General features: G+C 44.0%; 1 protein-coding gene across 2 annotated transcripts in view; it reads right to left on the bottom strand.

Moving 5' to 3' along the window:
- Nucleotides 1-16,315, bottom strand: part of SMC1B (structural maintenance of chromosomes 1B) — a 77,649-nt gene that overhangs the window by 56,476 nt on the left and 4,858 nt on the right. For both annotated transcript variants that reach the window (XM_062201915.1, XM_062201916.1), the window contains exons 2-4: nucleotides 5,509-5,697; nucleotides 2,872-2,984; nucleotides 2,579-2,782 (exon numbers count right to left, since the gene is read on the bottom strand). In XM_062201915.1, coding sequence (XP_062057899.1) covers nucleotides 2,579-2,782; nucleotides 2,872-2,984; nucleotides 5,509-5,697 — 506 coding nt within the window. The remainder of the gene's footprint in view (nucleotides 1-2,578; nucleotides 2,783-2,871; nucleotides 2,985-5,508; nucleotides 5,698-16,315) is intronic.

Genomic DNA, 16,315 nt, shown 5'->3' with positions numbered 1-16,315 from the left:
GAGCCGTTAACCGGCCAGATTACCAGGGCAATGGAAGCACTGCATCAAAGTTTCACACAAGGGAAAGAGGCTCTGATCTGTATTTGAAAAGGATTGCTCTAAAAGCCAACAATTACCAACCACAGACAAGACATCTGCTACGGCCAAAGAAGGGCGTTCACAAAGTACGGCCTTGGCCTCCTAGGAGTCCCCAAGACCTCTGTAGGGAGTTCCCATGGGCAAAGCTATTTTTCACAATACTAAGGTTTGTTTGCTCTCTTCAGCTTGTTGACATTTGCACTGATGGTGTGAAAGCCAATGGGGGTTAAACTGTGAAGCCTCTGCATAAATACGCTTCAGTGCAGTATTTACCAGAGTCCAGCTGTCACCGGTAAGCCAGACATTAAGATTATAAAAATGCAAAACAATGTCACTCTCCTAACTAATTTGTTTTGGAAAATAGTTATTTTTCTTTTTTCTCAAGACTTATTTTCATTATTATTAATTTTTTTTACAAGCAGAGTTAGACAGTGAGAGAGAGACAGAGACAGAGAGAAAGGTCTTCCTTTTTTCCACTGGTTCATCCCCCCAAATGGCCGCTACAGCCGGAATGCTGCGCTGATCCGAAGCCAGGAGCCAGGTGCTTCCCCCTGGTCTCCCATGTGGGTGCAGGGCCCAAGCACTTGGGCCATCCTCCACTGCACTCCCGGGCCACAGCAGAGAGCTAGACTGGAAGAGGAGCAACCGGGCCAGAATCTGGCGCCCCGACCAGGACTAGAACCCGGGGTGCCGGCGCCACAGGTGGAGGATTAGCCTAGTGAGCCATGGTGCCGGCCCATTATTATTAATTTTGAAAGGCAGAGAGAGAGAGAGGTCTTCCATCTGCTGGTTCACTCCCCAAATGGCTGAAACAGCCAGCACTGGGCCAGACCAAAGCTAGGAGCCAGAAGCCTCCTCTGGGTCTCCCGAGTGGGTAAAGGGGCTCAAGGACTTGGAGCATCCTCCTCTGTTTTCCTAGAAGCACCAGGAGGGAACTGGATTGGAAGTAGAGCAGCCAGGACACCACAGGCAGCAGCTTAACCCCCTATGCCACATCACCAGCCCCAGTTATTTTTCTCTTTTAAAAATTTGTGAGCTCAGAGAGCTCCCATCCACTAGTTGACTCCTCAAATGCTTACAATGGCTGGGGACAGACACAGGATCTGGGAGTATAAACAGGTCTCCAAAATGGATGATAAGAACTCAACTACATGAGTAATTTCCACTGTCTCCCAGGATATGCACTGGAAGGAAGCTGGAATCTGAGCCTGGAACTGGATCCAGGCATTCTGATTGGAATGAGTGCATCTTAAAAGCTAGGCTTGGATTGGAGGGTGAACCAACGGCAAAAAGGAAGACCTTTCTCTCTCTCTCTCTCACTGTCCACTCTGCCTGTCAAAAAAAAAAAAAAAAAAAAAAAAAAAAAAGCTAGGCTTGGGGCCAGCACTGTGGCGCAGAGGGTTAAAGCCCTGGCTTGAAGTGCTGGCATCCCAGATGGGTGCCGGTTCTAGCCCCAGCTGTTCCTCTTCCCATCCAGCTCTCTGTTGTGGCCTGGGAAAGCAGTGGAAGATGGCCCAAGTCCTTGGGAACCCTGTACCCACATGGGAGACCCAGAAGAAGCTCCTGGCTTTGGATCAGTGCAGCTCCAGCCACTGTGGCCATCTGGGGAGTGAACCAGTGGATAGAAGACCTCTCTCTGTCTCTACCTCTCTCTGTAACTCTGTTTTTCACATACCCCCCCCCCCAAAAAAAAAAAAAAAGCTAGGCTTAAATGCCCATTCTTGGAAAATGTAGCTATTTTTCATAAAAATGTTATTTATGTTAATATGTAATGAGTTTAATGGCTGTTTTACAGGGATCATTAAAATACATTTTTGAATTTAAGTTTTAATTATTGCAAATGTAATATTGATAGATATAACCCACATGAGCAAAACATTTTTCAGTTCCTCAATATTTTTTTTGAAAGATTTATTTTATTTATTTGAAAGAGTTACAGAGAAAGTAGACAGAGAGAGAGAGCTTCCATCCACTGGTTCACTCCCCCAAATGGCTGTAACAGCTGGAGCTGAACCAATCCGGAGCCAGGAGCTTCCTCCAGGTCTCCCATGCAGGTGCAGGGGCCCAGGGACTTGCGCCAGCTTCTACTGCTTTCCCAGGCCATAGTAGAGAGCTGGATTGGAAGTGGAGCAGCCGGGACTGGAATTGGCCCCCATATGAGATGCGGGCACTACAGGCTGGGGCCCTTAACCCACTGCACCACAGAGCCAGCTCCCAGGTCCTCAATAATTCAAGGGGAATCAAGATCTAAATGTCTGAGCACCTCTGGCAGATAAGACACAGACCCTTCAAAACTTGTTTTCAGTAGGGAAAAGCAGACATTTTTGTAGTTAAGCATATTTTGCCTATTCGTGAAGAAAAATACAAATGGTTGAAGATACATGAAAAATTTACCTTTAATGAATAGCATGGCTTATTTGTCTTATGTGACTAACAGACGCCTCCAGCTACCGATTCTAACAGGAAGTTGTAATGGGTTACCGTCCTCAGGACACCTTACCTCTTCTTTCTCTAGTTTTGCATGTTTGCGCTCTGCAGCTACATTTTTTTTCTTATTAAAATTAAACTGTGCATCCTCTTCAGCTTTTTGTAACTTTCTTTTCTTTTCCTCATATTCTCTTATAAGCTCTCCTGACGTGCTGATTTCCTCAAAAAACTGTGTTCTTTCTTTGGGCTTTTTCATTGAAATACACTCTACAGTTCCCTTTGGAAAACAACAAAGCGTATCAACAGGTAAAATGTAGTCATGTATTTTGAAAACCATGAATCAGTTAAACTACAACAGCTACTTACCTGGAAAACAAGACAGTTCCGTGCTTTGACTATGATGCCTATCCTTTCCAACTCTGCTGTATAGACAGAACGACTCACAGGATCATCATTAAAACGGAATTCTGAACATCCCCCTAAAATAGAACAAAGACTGTTATAGGAAATATGTGTCAGATGTATCTCTGTTAACAAAATTATTTTTCCTATAGGAATGGCCAGTTATACAATAATAAACATATTAGTAAATACAATCAATCGAATATTGAGTATCTATGGTGTGCCAAGGACTGTCCTATAGCAGTGACCCAGACAGACAAGTCTCTGATCTCAAGGAACATATATCCTAGTCAGAGAGACACAAAAATGATATGCAAGTAAAATAAGTCAGGGTGGGAAAGTGGTTAACTACTAAGGAGTAAAAAAGGACTGGGAAGGAGGAATGTAAATGTCTTTGTAAGACAAAAACATACTGTAAATTTTTTTTTGACAGGCAGAGTGCACAGTGAGAGAGAGAGACAGAGAGAAAGGTCTTCCTTTTTTCCGTTGGTTCACCCCACGATGGCTGCTGTGGCCAGCGCGTTGCGGCCGGCGAACCACGCTGATCCGAAGCCAGGAGCCAGGTGCTTCTCCTGGTCTCCCATGGGGTGCAGGGCCCAAGTACTTGGGCCATCCTCCATTGCCTTCCCATGCCACAGAAGAGAGCTGGACTGGAAAAACATGCTATAATTTTTGATAGGACAGGCAAGGAAATTCTTGCCGAGATGGACCCTTTTGAGTTAAAAATCCAAAGAAGTAGAAAAACTAGTCAATGAATATATCAGTGATAAAATGGTAAAATATTTAAATTACACAGTAAGGTACAAGTATCTAGTAAGTATTTCTAAATTATCTATGCTTGAATTTAGGGGCAATCAATAAGATAGTATTTATACATTAGAAATGTTTTAGACCAGAATGAAAACAGTAACAAAAAAAACCCAAAACACCTATTCACAGACTCTAAAAATTGTAGCATAGGACAAACAAAATATATATAAACAAAAATATATAAACAACTTTCAATCTTATTCAGGAAACCAAAAATTCTTGAGTAAGTCACATAATACAAATTAAAACATTTCACTCAAGTTGCTTTTTTAAAGCAACTTAAAGGTAGAGAAAACTGTCTATATACAAGTCAAAATATGCAAATCATCACTAAGAAAGCAGAAAAAAAACATACAGATGCTCAGGAAGAATTTTTATGACTTTTCTGTATTTGAGGTAGGCGCCCTCCTTTTTTTTTTTTTTTTGACAGTATTTCTTTTTTTTTTTTTAACTTTTATTTAATGAATATAAATTTCCAAAGTACAGTTTATGGATTACAATGGCTTCCCCCGCCCCCGTAACTTCCCTCCCACCCGCCACCCTCCCCTCTCCCGCTCCCTCTCCCTTTCCATTCACATCAAGATTCATTTTCAATTCTCTTTATATACAGAAGATCAATTTAGTATATATTAAGTAAAGATTTCAACAGTTTGCACCCACATAGCAACACAAAATGAAAAATACTGTTTGAGTACTAGTTATAGCATTAAATCACAATGTACAGCACATTAAGGACAGAGATCCTACATGATATTTTTAAAAAATTGATTAATATTCTATGCAATTTCCAATTTAAAACCAAGTTTTTTTTTCATTTTTAATTATCTTTATATATAGAAGATCGATTCAGTATATACTAAGTAAAGATTTCATCAGTTTGCACCCACACAGAAACACAAAGTGTAAAAATACTGTTTCAGTACTAGTTATAGCATTACTTCACATTGGACAACACATTAAGGACAGATCCCACATGAGAAGTACACAGTGACTCCTGTTGTTGACTTAACAATTTGACACTCTTGTTTATTGCATCAGTAATCTCCCTAGGCTCTAGTCATGAGTTGCCAAGGCTATGGAAGCCTTTTGGGTTTGCCGACTTCGATCTTATTCCGACAGGGTCATAGTCAAAGTGGAAGTTCTCTCCTCCCTTCAGAAAAAGGTACCTCCTTCTTTGATGGCCCATTCTTTCCACTGTGATCTCACTCGCAGAGATCTTTCATTTAGCTCTTCTTCTCCCCCCCCCCCCCCCGAGTGTCTTGGCTTTCCATGCCTAAAATACTCTCATGGGCTCTTCAGCCAGATCCGAATGCCTTAAGGGCTGATTCTGAGGCCAGAGTGCTATTTAGGACATCTGCCATTCTGTGAGTCTGCTGTGTATCCCGCTTCCCATGTTGGATCGTTCTCTCCCTTTTTGATTCTATCAGTTAGTATTAGCAGACACTAGTCTTGTTTGTGTGATTCCTTTGACTCTTAGACCTATCAGTGTGATCAATTGTGAACTGAAGTTGATCACTTGGACTAGTGGACGCCCTGCTTGATCTTAACCAAATGGCCAGATACAAAATTGACAGCAGGGGTAAGTTTAAACATAAAATGATTGCTTAAGGAAGAATCTTGGAGGATCAAACAGGTTCTACTACTTGCTTATGAGATTTGCTATCCAAGAGAAAAAAAGAACCAGTGGAATAATAAATCATACACTTCAAAGAAAAAACAGACAACCTAACTTAGGGCTTGAAAAAAATCAAATAACCCATAGCATAAAGTCTACCAAAAATATATATATACCTCGAATACTCCTTGCAAATGTCTTCTCTTCTCCACTGTCCTCCACATACACAATTTTTACACTTGCAGTAGAAGAAACAGGTTTTCCAATATGTGCTCCATGAATGAGTTCCTGAATGTTTTTCACTCTTAAATTAGCTGTCTTCTCTCCCATTACAAAACTAAGTGCATCCATTACATTAGACTTCCCTAAAGAAAAGAGAGTATAAGAAGTTATTCATTCTTAATGCCAAAAGGCCTTCCCAGAGCCCCAGGAACCAGGCTGGCAATGGAAGCAAAACACAGCCAATACACATCTAAATAACCCACTCCATCTTGTCAATGTTTAAAATCAAGTGACTGAAAATTTTTAGATAAATCACTTATTTGTTCTTGGCAGCTGTGTATAGCATTAAGAGGTCTAAATATAAGGATATAAATACATGGATCTAAACTGCAGCTCTCTCCTTAGGGCATTACCCATGGCAAATCATTTACTCTGAATTTCAGTTATTCCCATTTTATAAACAGGAAAACTGTCATCTAAAGCACTAATGCAGTACCAACTCCTCTCACATTTAGAAGATGGCTAACTAAGTCCAGTTTCTTCCTAAGGACTACAATAAGACTGTGAGAAATTCAAGATTAGAATGAGATGGTGCTACAGAAGTTATATTGCAGGCGTAAATCCTTTGAAAAAGTTCTGCTTACCAGGTTGGCTGGTATCTAGAGACTTTAGATTTGAATTTTCAGAGGTTTTCTACCATTCTCTGATAGGGATGGCTCACTGGGGTGAATACTGTGACACAGTAGGTTAAGCTTCCACTTGTAATGCCCACATCCCATACTGGAGTGCCTGTTTGAGTCCTGGATCCTTCATTTCCCATCCAGCACACCCTGGGAGGCAGATGATGGCTCAACTACTTGGGTGGCTGCCACCCACATGGAGACTAGATGGGAGTTCTGGGTCCTGGTTTTAGCTTGGCCCAGCTTTGCTGTTGCAGGCCATCTGGGGAATGAACCAGTGGATGGAAAATCAATTTCTCACTCTGCAGTTTAAGTGGATGAAAATAAATATATATTAAAGGAATGGTTCACTGTGCCTCAACTGTTATGCAAACAATGTGATTCATGCTGAGCACTGCTAGGAAAAGGAGCCTGAGATTTTAGGTTGAGTTAGGCAGGGGTGCCTATATGACCATCTCCAAAAGAAAAACCCTGGACACAAAGTCATCAATGAGGTTCCCTGGAAGGTCACGTTTCACATTGTGAGCTGGCTGCTGGAGGAACTGCATGTATGTGACTCCAGTGTGTGAGAGAACTCCTAGAACGTCTGTGGACTGCCACCTCACACTTCACCCCATGCATGTTTTACCTTGCTGAGTCCTCCTAGCATCATCAAACCTGGGGTAATCTTGGGGATCCCCAATCCAAATCTGTTATCCAATCAGGAACCAGCACTTTGCTCCAAGACAGTTTCCAAGGTGTAGGTCAATACAGATACTACTATCCCTACTTAATATTTTTCCTTTTTCCATATTCCTTCTGCCATACCCAAAAACTATTTTACTTTTCAGTGCCAGAAAAGGGGAAATAACAAAGAAAGAATATTGTCAGTCACTAGGAATATGGCTTGGTTTTGGAGGTTTAGGATCTTTCTAAAAACAAAACATGATAAAATGCTGCAAATTTATTTAGCTGAGTCTTATTTAACTGATAGGTAAGAAATGTGGCACTTCTGGACTAATTGCTCTTCTGTATACTGAAAGCTACTATAAGGCAGTACACATAGAATAAAATTGAATTATTAAGTCTGAGAGTAATAAACAGAAATTCTATTTGAGCAATATATCTTTATTTAAAATCTGCCAAAAATTAGGGCCGACACCGTGGTGCAAGTTAATCCTCCACCTGCTGCACTGGCATCCCATGTGGGCACCAGTTCTAGTCCCGGCTTCTCCTCTTCCATTCTAGCTCTCTGCTATGGCCTGGGAAAGCAGTGGAAGATGGCCCAAGTGTTTGGGCTCCTGCACCCACATGGGAGACCCGGAAGAAGCTCCTGGCTTCACATTGGCACAGCTCCGGCCATTTAGGGAGTGAACCAGCAGAGGGAAGACCTGTCTCTTTGTCTCTCCCTCTTACTGTCTGTAACTCTACCTCTCAAATAAATAAATAAAATATTTAAAATCTGCCAAAAATAAATACTTCTTCACCAAAATTCACTCAATTAGTACTGTCCCTGTCTACTGAAGGTAATACCACCATGAGAGCCAGACAACAAATCAGGGCCAACACTGTGGTCCAGCGCATTAAAGCACTGCCTGTGATGACAGCATCCCATATGGGCGCCAGTTTGGGTCCCAGCTGATCTACTTCTGATCCAGCTCCCTGCTAATGCAGCTGGGAAAGCAGCAGAAGATGGCCCAAGTGCTTGGGCCCCTGCACCCACATGGGAGACCTGGAAAAAGCTCCTGGCTCCTGGCTTCAGCCTGGACCAGGTCTAGCCCTAGGTGTTACAGCCATTTGGAGAATGGAGAATGGAAGCACCAGGAGATGGAGAAATCCAACTCTGTGTTTCAAATAAATAAATCTTTAAAAAAAAAAGATAATCGAACAATAGCATATTGTAATAAGCATCATGAGGAGACAAACTAGAAATGAAATAAGGTAAGTAGGGGGTAACCTGGTGCTGTGGTGCAGCAGGTTAAAGCCCTGGCCTGCAGTGCCGACATCCCATATGGTTGCTGGTTCTAGTTCCAGCTACTTTACTTATGATCCAGCTCTCTGCTATGATCTGGGAAGCAGTGGAAGATGGCCCAAGTCCTTGGGCCCCTGCACCCACGTGGGAGACCTGGAGGAAGCTCCTGGCTCCTGGCTTTGGATTAGCTCAGCTCCAGCTGTTGTGGCCATTTGGGGAGTGAACCAGCAGATGGAAGACCTCTCTCTGTCTACGTCTCTCTGTAACTCTGTCTTTCAAATAAATGAAATAAATCTTAAAAAAAGAGGCCGGCGCCATGGCTCACTAGGCTAATCCTCCGCCTTGCGGCGCCGGCACACCGGGTTCTAGTCCTGGTCGGGGCGCCGGATACTGTCCCAGTTGCCCCTCTTCCAGGCCAGCTCTCTGCTATGGCCCGGGAGTGCAGTGGAGGATGGCCCAAGTCCTTGGGCCCTGCACCTGCATGGGAGACCAGGAGAAGCACCTGGCTCCTGCCATCGGATCAGCGCGGTGCGCCGGTCGCAGCGCGCCAGCCGCAGCGGCCATTGGAGGGTGAACCAATGGCAAAGGAAGACCTTTCTCTCTCTCTCTCTCACTGTCCACTCTGCCTGTAAAAAAAAAAAAAAAAAAAAAAAGGTAAGTAGGAGAGGCAAAGTCAGATAAGATGGTCAGGAAACATTAACTACCTTGCCTGCCTGCTATTATGGGCATTGAAAGAGTAAATCAACAGGTGAAAGAGAGGGGGAGGGGCAGGGGAGGAGGAGGGGGAGAGGGAGAGAATATGAATCTTATCTACTTGTTCTCTCCCCAAATGCCTGCTACAGCTGGGGCTGGGCCAGTCCAAAGTCAACAGCTGGGACCACCATCCAGCTCTCCACAGGGATGGCAAGGCCCCAACCACTGGAGCCATCACCCTCAAGGCCCTTTGGATCCCACCTCCACTCCTCCCACTCTCCTCCTTCACCATCTGTCTGCTGGGTCAAGTCATCCTTCCTTGCTGAACTCTCTTCAACCTCTGACCTCTGGTCCTCCCAAATTCACTGACTCTATGTTTTCTGAATCATCACCCATCAGGCGTGGAGTCACTCATGCTAAGTGCCACACAATCAAACTTTTAGGAAGCAGGTAAATTTCCTGAGACCCGTTTTTCCTGCAAATGAGATTCACATCAATCAATCAATCAGAAAAGGCCCAGTCTACCTGAGTCAGCACAATGAAGAAGTTACTTTAACTCTTACAAGAAAAATGACCTGCAGGGAAGTGATGTTAATCGATATGCTTTCCCACTGTTTTTACTTGTTCCCACCTAAACAAAACCAACCATCCTGTAATGTCCAGATCATTCTATTTTATGAGAATGAGATGTAAGCTCATCTTAGGATCACAAATAAAAGCCAGTTATATCTTTAAACTAGTTATAATCTTCTTCTGACTCTTCCACATATAGTGGTGATTACAGTGGGGGCTGTGATCAAGTTTTGATGAACCTCATATTGTGCCCACATCTGTTGTTTTGTCTTTGCAAAAAATCCTATGAGATGGGTATTTCAAACAACTGAGATTCTCAAATGATGTCAGATTCCCAAGCCTATGCTATTTCTACCAAAAGCAGGAAACTGCAACACACTACAGTTCAGCCCTCAGATAAAATGAACAAGGCACCGCAGAAGCAGGTGCAGGTGCTCGGGACTGGAGGCTCCAGTAACGCTGATCTAGGTTTTAAACGTTACTAGAAGTCTGCAGAAGGGGAAAAGAGAACAGCTTGGTCTTCTACAAAGGATCAAAAGAACACAGTACCACTCCTGGGAAGGCAAGGAGTTCGACATCGGCAGGGCAGAGCAGAGCATGGAAGGGTGGGGTCAGCGGGGAAGTATGGCAAGGATCACAACATGCTACATCAGAGGAGAGAACTTCATGCTGACAACTATGTGAAGCCACCACTGGACTTTAGGATTAACTTTTTCAAATATGTTTTATAAAGATTTAGATTTCTGAGATAATAACCCAAGTGAAAAATGGGCAAAAGACACAGTAAAGGCAATTCAGACAAAAACATAAAAAGGCCCTTCAAAACATGGAAAAATGTTAAAACATTCATAATAAGAGAAATGCAAATTAATACTATATTACCAAGGCTGGTGCTGTGGTGTAGTGGGTAAAGCCACTGCCTGCAATGCCAGCATCCCATATGGGCGCCAGTTCATGTCCCAGCTGCTCCACTTTCAATCCAGCTCTCTGCTATGGCCTGGGAAAGCAGTAAAAAATGGCTCAAGTCCTTGGCCCCAGAACCCATGTGGGAGACTGGAAGAGGCTCCAGGCTCCTGGCTTCGGATCGGCACAGCTCCAGCAATTGCAGCAAACAGGAGAGTGAACCATTGGATGGAAGATCTCTCTCTCTCTCTCTCTCTCTCTGCCTCTCCTCTCTCTGTGTAACTCTTTCAAATAAATATTTATTTGCCCAATATTTATTTATTTATTTGAAAGAGTTACATACAGAGAGAGAGAAAGAGAGAGAGAGAGAGAGAGATCTTCCATCCGATGGTTCACTCCCCAATTGGCCTCAATGGCCGAGGCTATGCCAATCCAAAGCCAGGAGCTTCTTTCGGGTCTCCTACATGGGTGCAGGGGCCCAAGGACTTGGGCCATCTTCTACTGCTTTCCCAGGCCATAGCAGAGAGCTGGATCAGAAGTGCAGCAGTCGGGTCTCTAACTGGCGACCATATGGGATGCTAGTGCTTCAGGCCAGAGCGTTAACTCGCTGCGTCACAGCGCCAGCCCCAATAAATAGATCTTTTTGAAAAATACTATATTACCAATTCTCACCAAACTAGCAAAAATCCTAAATTTGAAAACATTGTTTTGATGAAGCAGAAGAGAGACAGGCCCTTCTGCAAATTCTGGCGGGAATATAAAATGAGAAAAAACTAGCAGTGGTTAACAAATTTACACTCCTTACATTCCAAATCCGAAATTCCACCTTTAGGAATCCAGGTCACTGACACATGTGCACACGTCAAATACACAACAATACCATTCATTAGATGGTTTTAAAAAATTTTGGGGCAGTGTTGCGGCACAGTGGGCTAAGTGGCCACTTGGGACACCTACATCCCATTCTGGAGTGTGGTTCTGAGTCTCAGCTATAGCTCCCTCTAGTATGTCCTAGGGAGCAGAAGATAATGGCTTAAGTTCCTGCACTGACATGGGAGACCCAGATGGAGTTCCTGGCTCCTGGCTTCAGCTTGGTCCAGACAGCAATTGCGGTCATTTGGGGAATGAATCAGTGGATGGAAGATCCAATCTCTCTCCCCGCCTCTCCATTTCTGTCATTCTTCCTTTCAAGTAAGTAAATCTTTTTTTTTCTTTTTCTTTCTTTTTTTTTTTTTTTTTTTGACAGGCAGAGTGGACAGTGAGAGAGAGAGAGAGAGAGAGAGAAGTCTTCTTTTGCCGTTGGTTCACCCCCCAGTGGCCGCTGCAGCTGGTGCACTGTGCTGATCCGAAGCCAGGAGCCAGGTGCTTCTCCTGGTCTCCCATAGGGTGCAGGGCCCAAGGACTTGGGCCATCCTCCACTGCACTCCTGGGCCACAGCAGAGAGCTGGACTGGAAGAGGAGCAACTGGGACAGAATCCGGCGCCCCAACCGGGACTAGAACCTGGTGTGCCAACGCCACAGGCAGAGGATTAGCCTACTGAGCCATGGCGCCAGCCGTAAGTAAATCTTTTTTTTTTTTTTTTTTTTTTTGGACAGGCAAAGTGGATAGTGAGAGAGAGAGACAGAGAGAAAGGTCTTCCTTTTTTGCCGTTGGTTCACCCTCCAATGGCCGCTGCTGTCGGTGCATCGTGCTGATCCGAAGATAGGAGCCAGGTGCTTCTCCTGGTCTCCCATGTGGGTGCAGGGCCCAAACATTTGCACCATCCTCCACTGCCTTCCCGGGCCATAGCACAGAGCTGGTCTGGAAGAGGGGCAACCAGGATAGAATCCGGCGCCCTAACCGGGACTAGAACCCAGTGTGCTGGTGCCGCAAGGCGGAGGATTAGCCTGTTAAGCCACAGCGCTGGCCGTAAGTAAATCTTGATACTTAAAATATCTCTATGAAGATAACAGAGCTCCAGTTGGATTTGCTGTATGTGGAACACTGCAGGAGGATGAAGAAGGGAAAACCAGGTCTGGGTATTTGTTCCCATACTTTCCTCCCCGTGAGGGAACCCTGTCTGGCTGTACCCTTTCAAAGGTGGTCACTACATTTTCAAAGTTCCTTCTGGGTGCCTTCCTCTGTGAGCCAGTGCGGGGAGGAGTGGGAGGGCTAGAGATAGCCCAGAGCTCATTCTTCCAATCCTTGTAACCCCTCTCCAGCTCTCTCCCACCTTTGGAACTAGCCCCCTTGTAAATAAATCTGCCTCAGATTGTCCTAATTTGAGAGCACCTCCTGCTACCTGTTTCCTGTTAGAACACTGACTGACATAGGTGTAGAAGCAAGATTTCTGCTTAACGGTCTATGGTTTTGACCTTTAAATTGTGTGTATCCATTGCTTTTTTTTTTTTGACAGGCAGAGTGGACAGTGAGAGAGAGAGACAGAGAGAAAGGTCTTCCTTTTCCATTGGTTTACTTCCCAAGCAGCCGCTATGGCTGGCACGCTGCGCCAATCCAAAGCCAGGAGCCAGGTGCTTCCTCCTGGTCTCCCTTGGGGTGCAGGGCCCAAGGACCTGGGCCATCCTCCACTGCACTCCCGGGCCACAGCAGAGAGCTGGCCTGGAAGAGGGGCAACCGGGACAGAAGCCGGCGCCCAGACTGAGACTAGAACCCAGTGTGCCAGCGCCGCAGGCAGAGGATTAGCCTAGTGAGCTCCGGCACCGGCCATGCTTATTCTTTAAAAAGCCAAATTTTTTAAATCCTGTAATTTAAAATCCTGTAAATGAAATAAATCAGAAACAAGTGAATTTAATACTAAATCAGTAACAGCCATAGCAAGAACTGATTTGTCAAGGGACTTTGGATCAAGCTGACTAGATCCAATGAAAAGATAACCATCACCACCCTCATCCAGAGTTCAACCTTAGCATAACTACCTGTAAAACAACCAGGCAGGATGTGATTAGTGCAACAGCATCAGCTATAATGGAGTATAGCCAGAAATGTATAATCTATCAACTCTAAATAATAATGTGTCACTTAACAGGGATGTTTTGAAAATTGTGTCATTAGGCAGTTTTGTCATTGTGTGAACATCACAGGCTATACTTGACACAAAACTACATAGTGTAGTTTACCACGGGGCTGGTGCCATGGCTCACTTGGCTAATCCTCTGCCTGTGGCACTGGCATTCCATATGGGCGCCGGGTTCTAGTCCCGGCTGCTCCTCTTCCAGTCCAGCTCTCTGCTGTGGCCAGGGAGTACAGTGGAGGATGGCCCAGGTGCTTAGGCCCCTGTACCTGCATGGGAGACCAGAGGAAGCACCTGGCTCCTGGCTTTGGATGAGTGCAGCGCCGGCCATGATGGCCATCTGGGGAGTGAACCAATGAAAGGAAGACCTTTCTCTTTGTCTCTCTCTCTCACTGTCTAACTCTATCCGCCAAATAAATAAATAAATAAAATAGTGTAGTTTACCACACATTTGGTAAACTATATGACATGGCTTATTGCTCCTAGGTCTCTGAACAAAAAAAACCCACACAACACACAATTAAATCAAGAACGGCAGAAAATGATGCAATCAAGAGGTGTGGTAGGCATGAGATGTATAAGGCTACTACCAAGGTAACAAGGCATACTGTTGTACATTTGTTTTTTTAACAAGTAGGATGACTACCTGACAGGTACCACATCATAAAGCAGTGGGACATTTTCAGCTCCATTATAATCTTATAAGACCATCACTGCATATTCAGCCTATCAACCCACAAGTGTCAGTTATATGGCCCATGCCTCATACCTTCCAATTCACAAAAATATAGGGGATAGAGGAACAAACTAAATGACATCATAGGAAGCAACTAGATCAATCTAAATGTTCTGTAAGAAAACTTTCCCCATTTTTCAACATGATTTTTTAAATAAGATTTATTTATTTATTTGAAAGTCAGAGTTACATAGAGAGGGAGAGGGAGAGGAAGAATCTTCCATCCATTGGTTCACTCCTCGAATGGCCGCAATGGCCAGTGCTTCGCTGATCCGAAGCCAGGAGCCAGGAGCTTCATCCAGGTCTCCCATGTGTGTGCAGGGGCCCAAGGACTTGGGCATCTTCTACGGCTTTCCAAGGCCATAGCAGGGAGCTGGATCGGAAGTGGAGCAGCCAGGTCTTGAACTGGCACCCACATGGGATGCTAGAACTGCAGGTGGCGGCCTTACCCACTACGCCACAGTGCCAGTCCCTCAACATGTTATAGATAAATGGATTGTGCTATCTGGGGTGGGGAATATCTGGCCCACAGTCCATGTATGGCCAGCAAAATCATTCGGTCTGGCCCTGCCAAGGTGACTGCAGGTGGGACACAAAATCCAATATATCTATAGCCTGCTAATTTTTCAGCTGATAATTTTGTACGGCCCATGAATGTTAAACATCCAAAAAAGCCTTTGGTAGAAAAAGATTCCCCATCCCTGTACAGAGACTGAATGGATGTAACAATACACAATATGTGGCTCTGGGTTGGTATATGGTTTGCTAAAAGAACATTTTGTCAGCTGAGGAAATTTGAATTTGAGTTATGCATCAGATGAAGTGAATGTTTACCAAAAAAGATGAAGATAGCTGCCCTAAAACAGTAAGTCAGAAAACAGTATGTACTATATTTCAAGTTTATACAGAAAAGCTTCTATAAAGCTATGTCCCAACATACTAGAATAACTATGAATTCTGAATATTTTTACTTGATTTTTTTTTTTGACAGAGTTATAGACAGTGAGAGAAAGAGACAGGAAGAATGGTTTTCCTTTCATTGGTTCACTCCCCAAATGGCCACCACGGCCGGCGCTGCGCCGATCCAAAGCCAGGAGCCAGGTGCCTCCTCCTGGTCTCCCATGCAGGTACAGGGGCCCAAGCACTTGAGCCATCCTCCACTGACTTCCCAGGCCACAACAGAGAGCTGGACTGGAAGAGGAGCAACCGGGACTAGAACCTGGAACCCCTAGGGGATGCCAGCACCGCAGGTGGAGGATTAACCAAGTGAGCCATGGCACTGGCCCCTTCTTGATTATTTTCTAACTTTTTATAACATATATATAAAGCTTTTGTAATAACAAATTTTAAAAAATTCAGCCACTACAGACGATGTAATAGAGAATTAGGAAAACATAGGGAAAAGATCACCTGAAAATCATGTCATCTTAAATTTGGTAAAATATCTTTTACCATCAAGAAAATAAAAAAAAACTCTTTCTTACAAGAATACAGATGAGTCTACTGGGAGTAGCCTGGCAAACAAATTTAAAGTATTCAGGGCAAGGCTGAAGGTCGAGAATGCAGCTAAGAGGTTCCTGCATTAATTCAGGAAGAAATGAGTCTGAAATAAAGTGAATGCAGGGCAATACAGAGAAGAGAACAGAATTATTGAGGAGGGAGAACTGGAATGACTGCTAACAGACTGGCTGTGACAGAAATTGTAAAGGATGAAGAAAAACCATCAAGGTGGCAGTCATGAACCCAGGAGAAAAGTATTCTCAATTGAAGGACTAGTAAATGCTGACTTTGAAATGAAAATGAATTTGGTTTATGTAAGGAAGGCAAAAATAAAACAAAAAGCAATTATGGCACAAGCATGGTAAATGCAGGGTAAGAGGGTATTGGACCACAAAAATATGCAGGGACCAGGTCATAAAGGGCTTTGTGGATCGCAGTAAGAAATAAGCATTTGATTCTATGTGAATGGGAAGCTGCTAAAGAGTATTAAACTAGGGTGTGTTCAAATTTATAGATTTACATTTAACATTTGTTCTGGCTGCGGTAAGAACAGATTGAGAGAGAAGAATGAAAGCAGAGACATCTGTTAGGGGTTACAGCAATAGTTGAAATCAGAGTCCTAGCAGTTTTGACGATGTTACAGTAATGGAGAAAGCCAAGATGCTACTGGACTCAGGATACAGAGGTAAAGCCATAGAATATACAGACTACTGG

Source organism: Lepus europaeus, chromosome 10 (assembly GCF_033115175.1).
Source record: "Lepus europaeus isolate LE1 chromosome 10, mLepTim1.pri, whole genome shotgun sequence".
Lineage (NCBI taxonomy): Eukaryota > Metazoa > Chordata > Mammalia > Lagomorpha > Leporidae > Lepus > Lepus europaeus.
The sequence above is the reverse complement of the archived record's forward strand: the minus strand, read 5'-3'. Positions and strand labels throughout refer to the sequence as shown.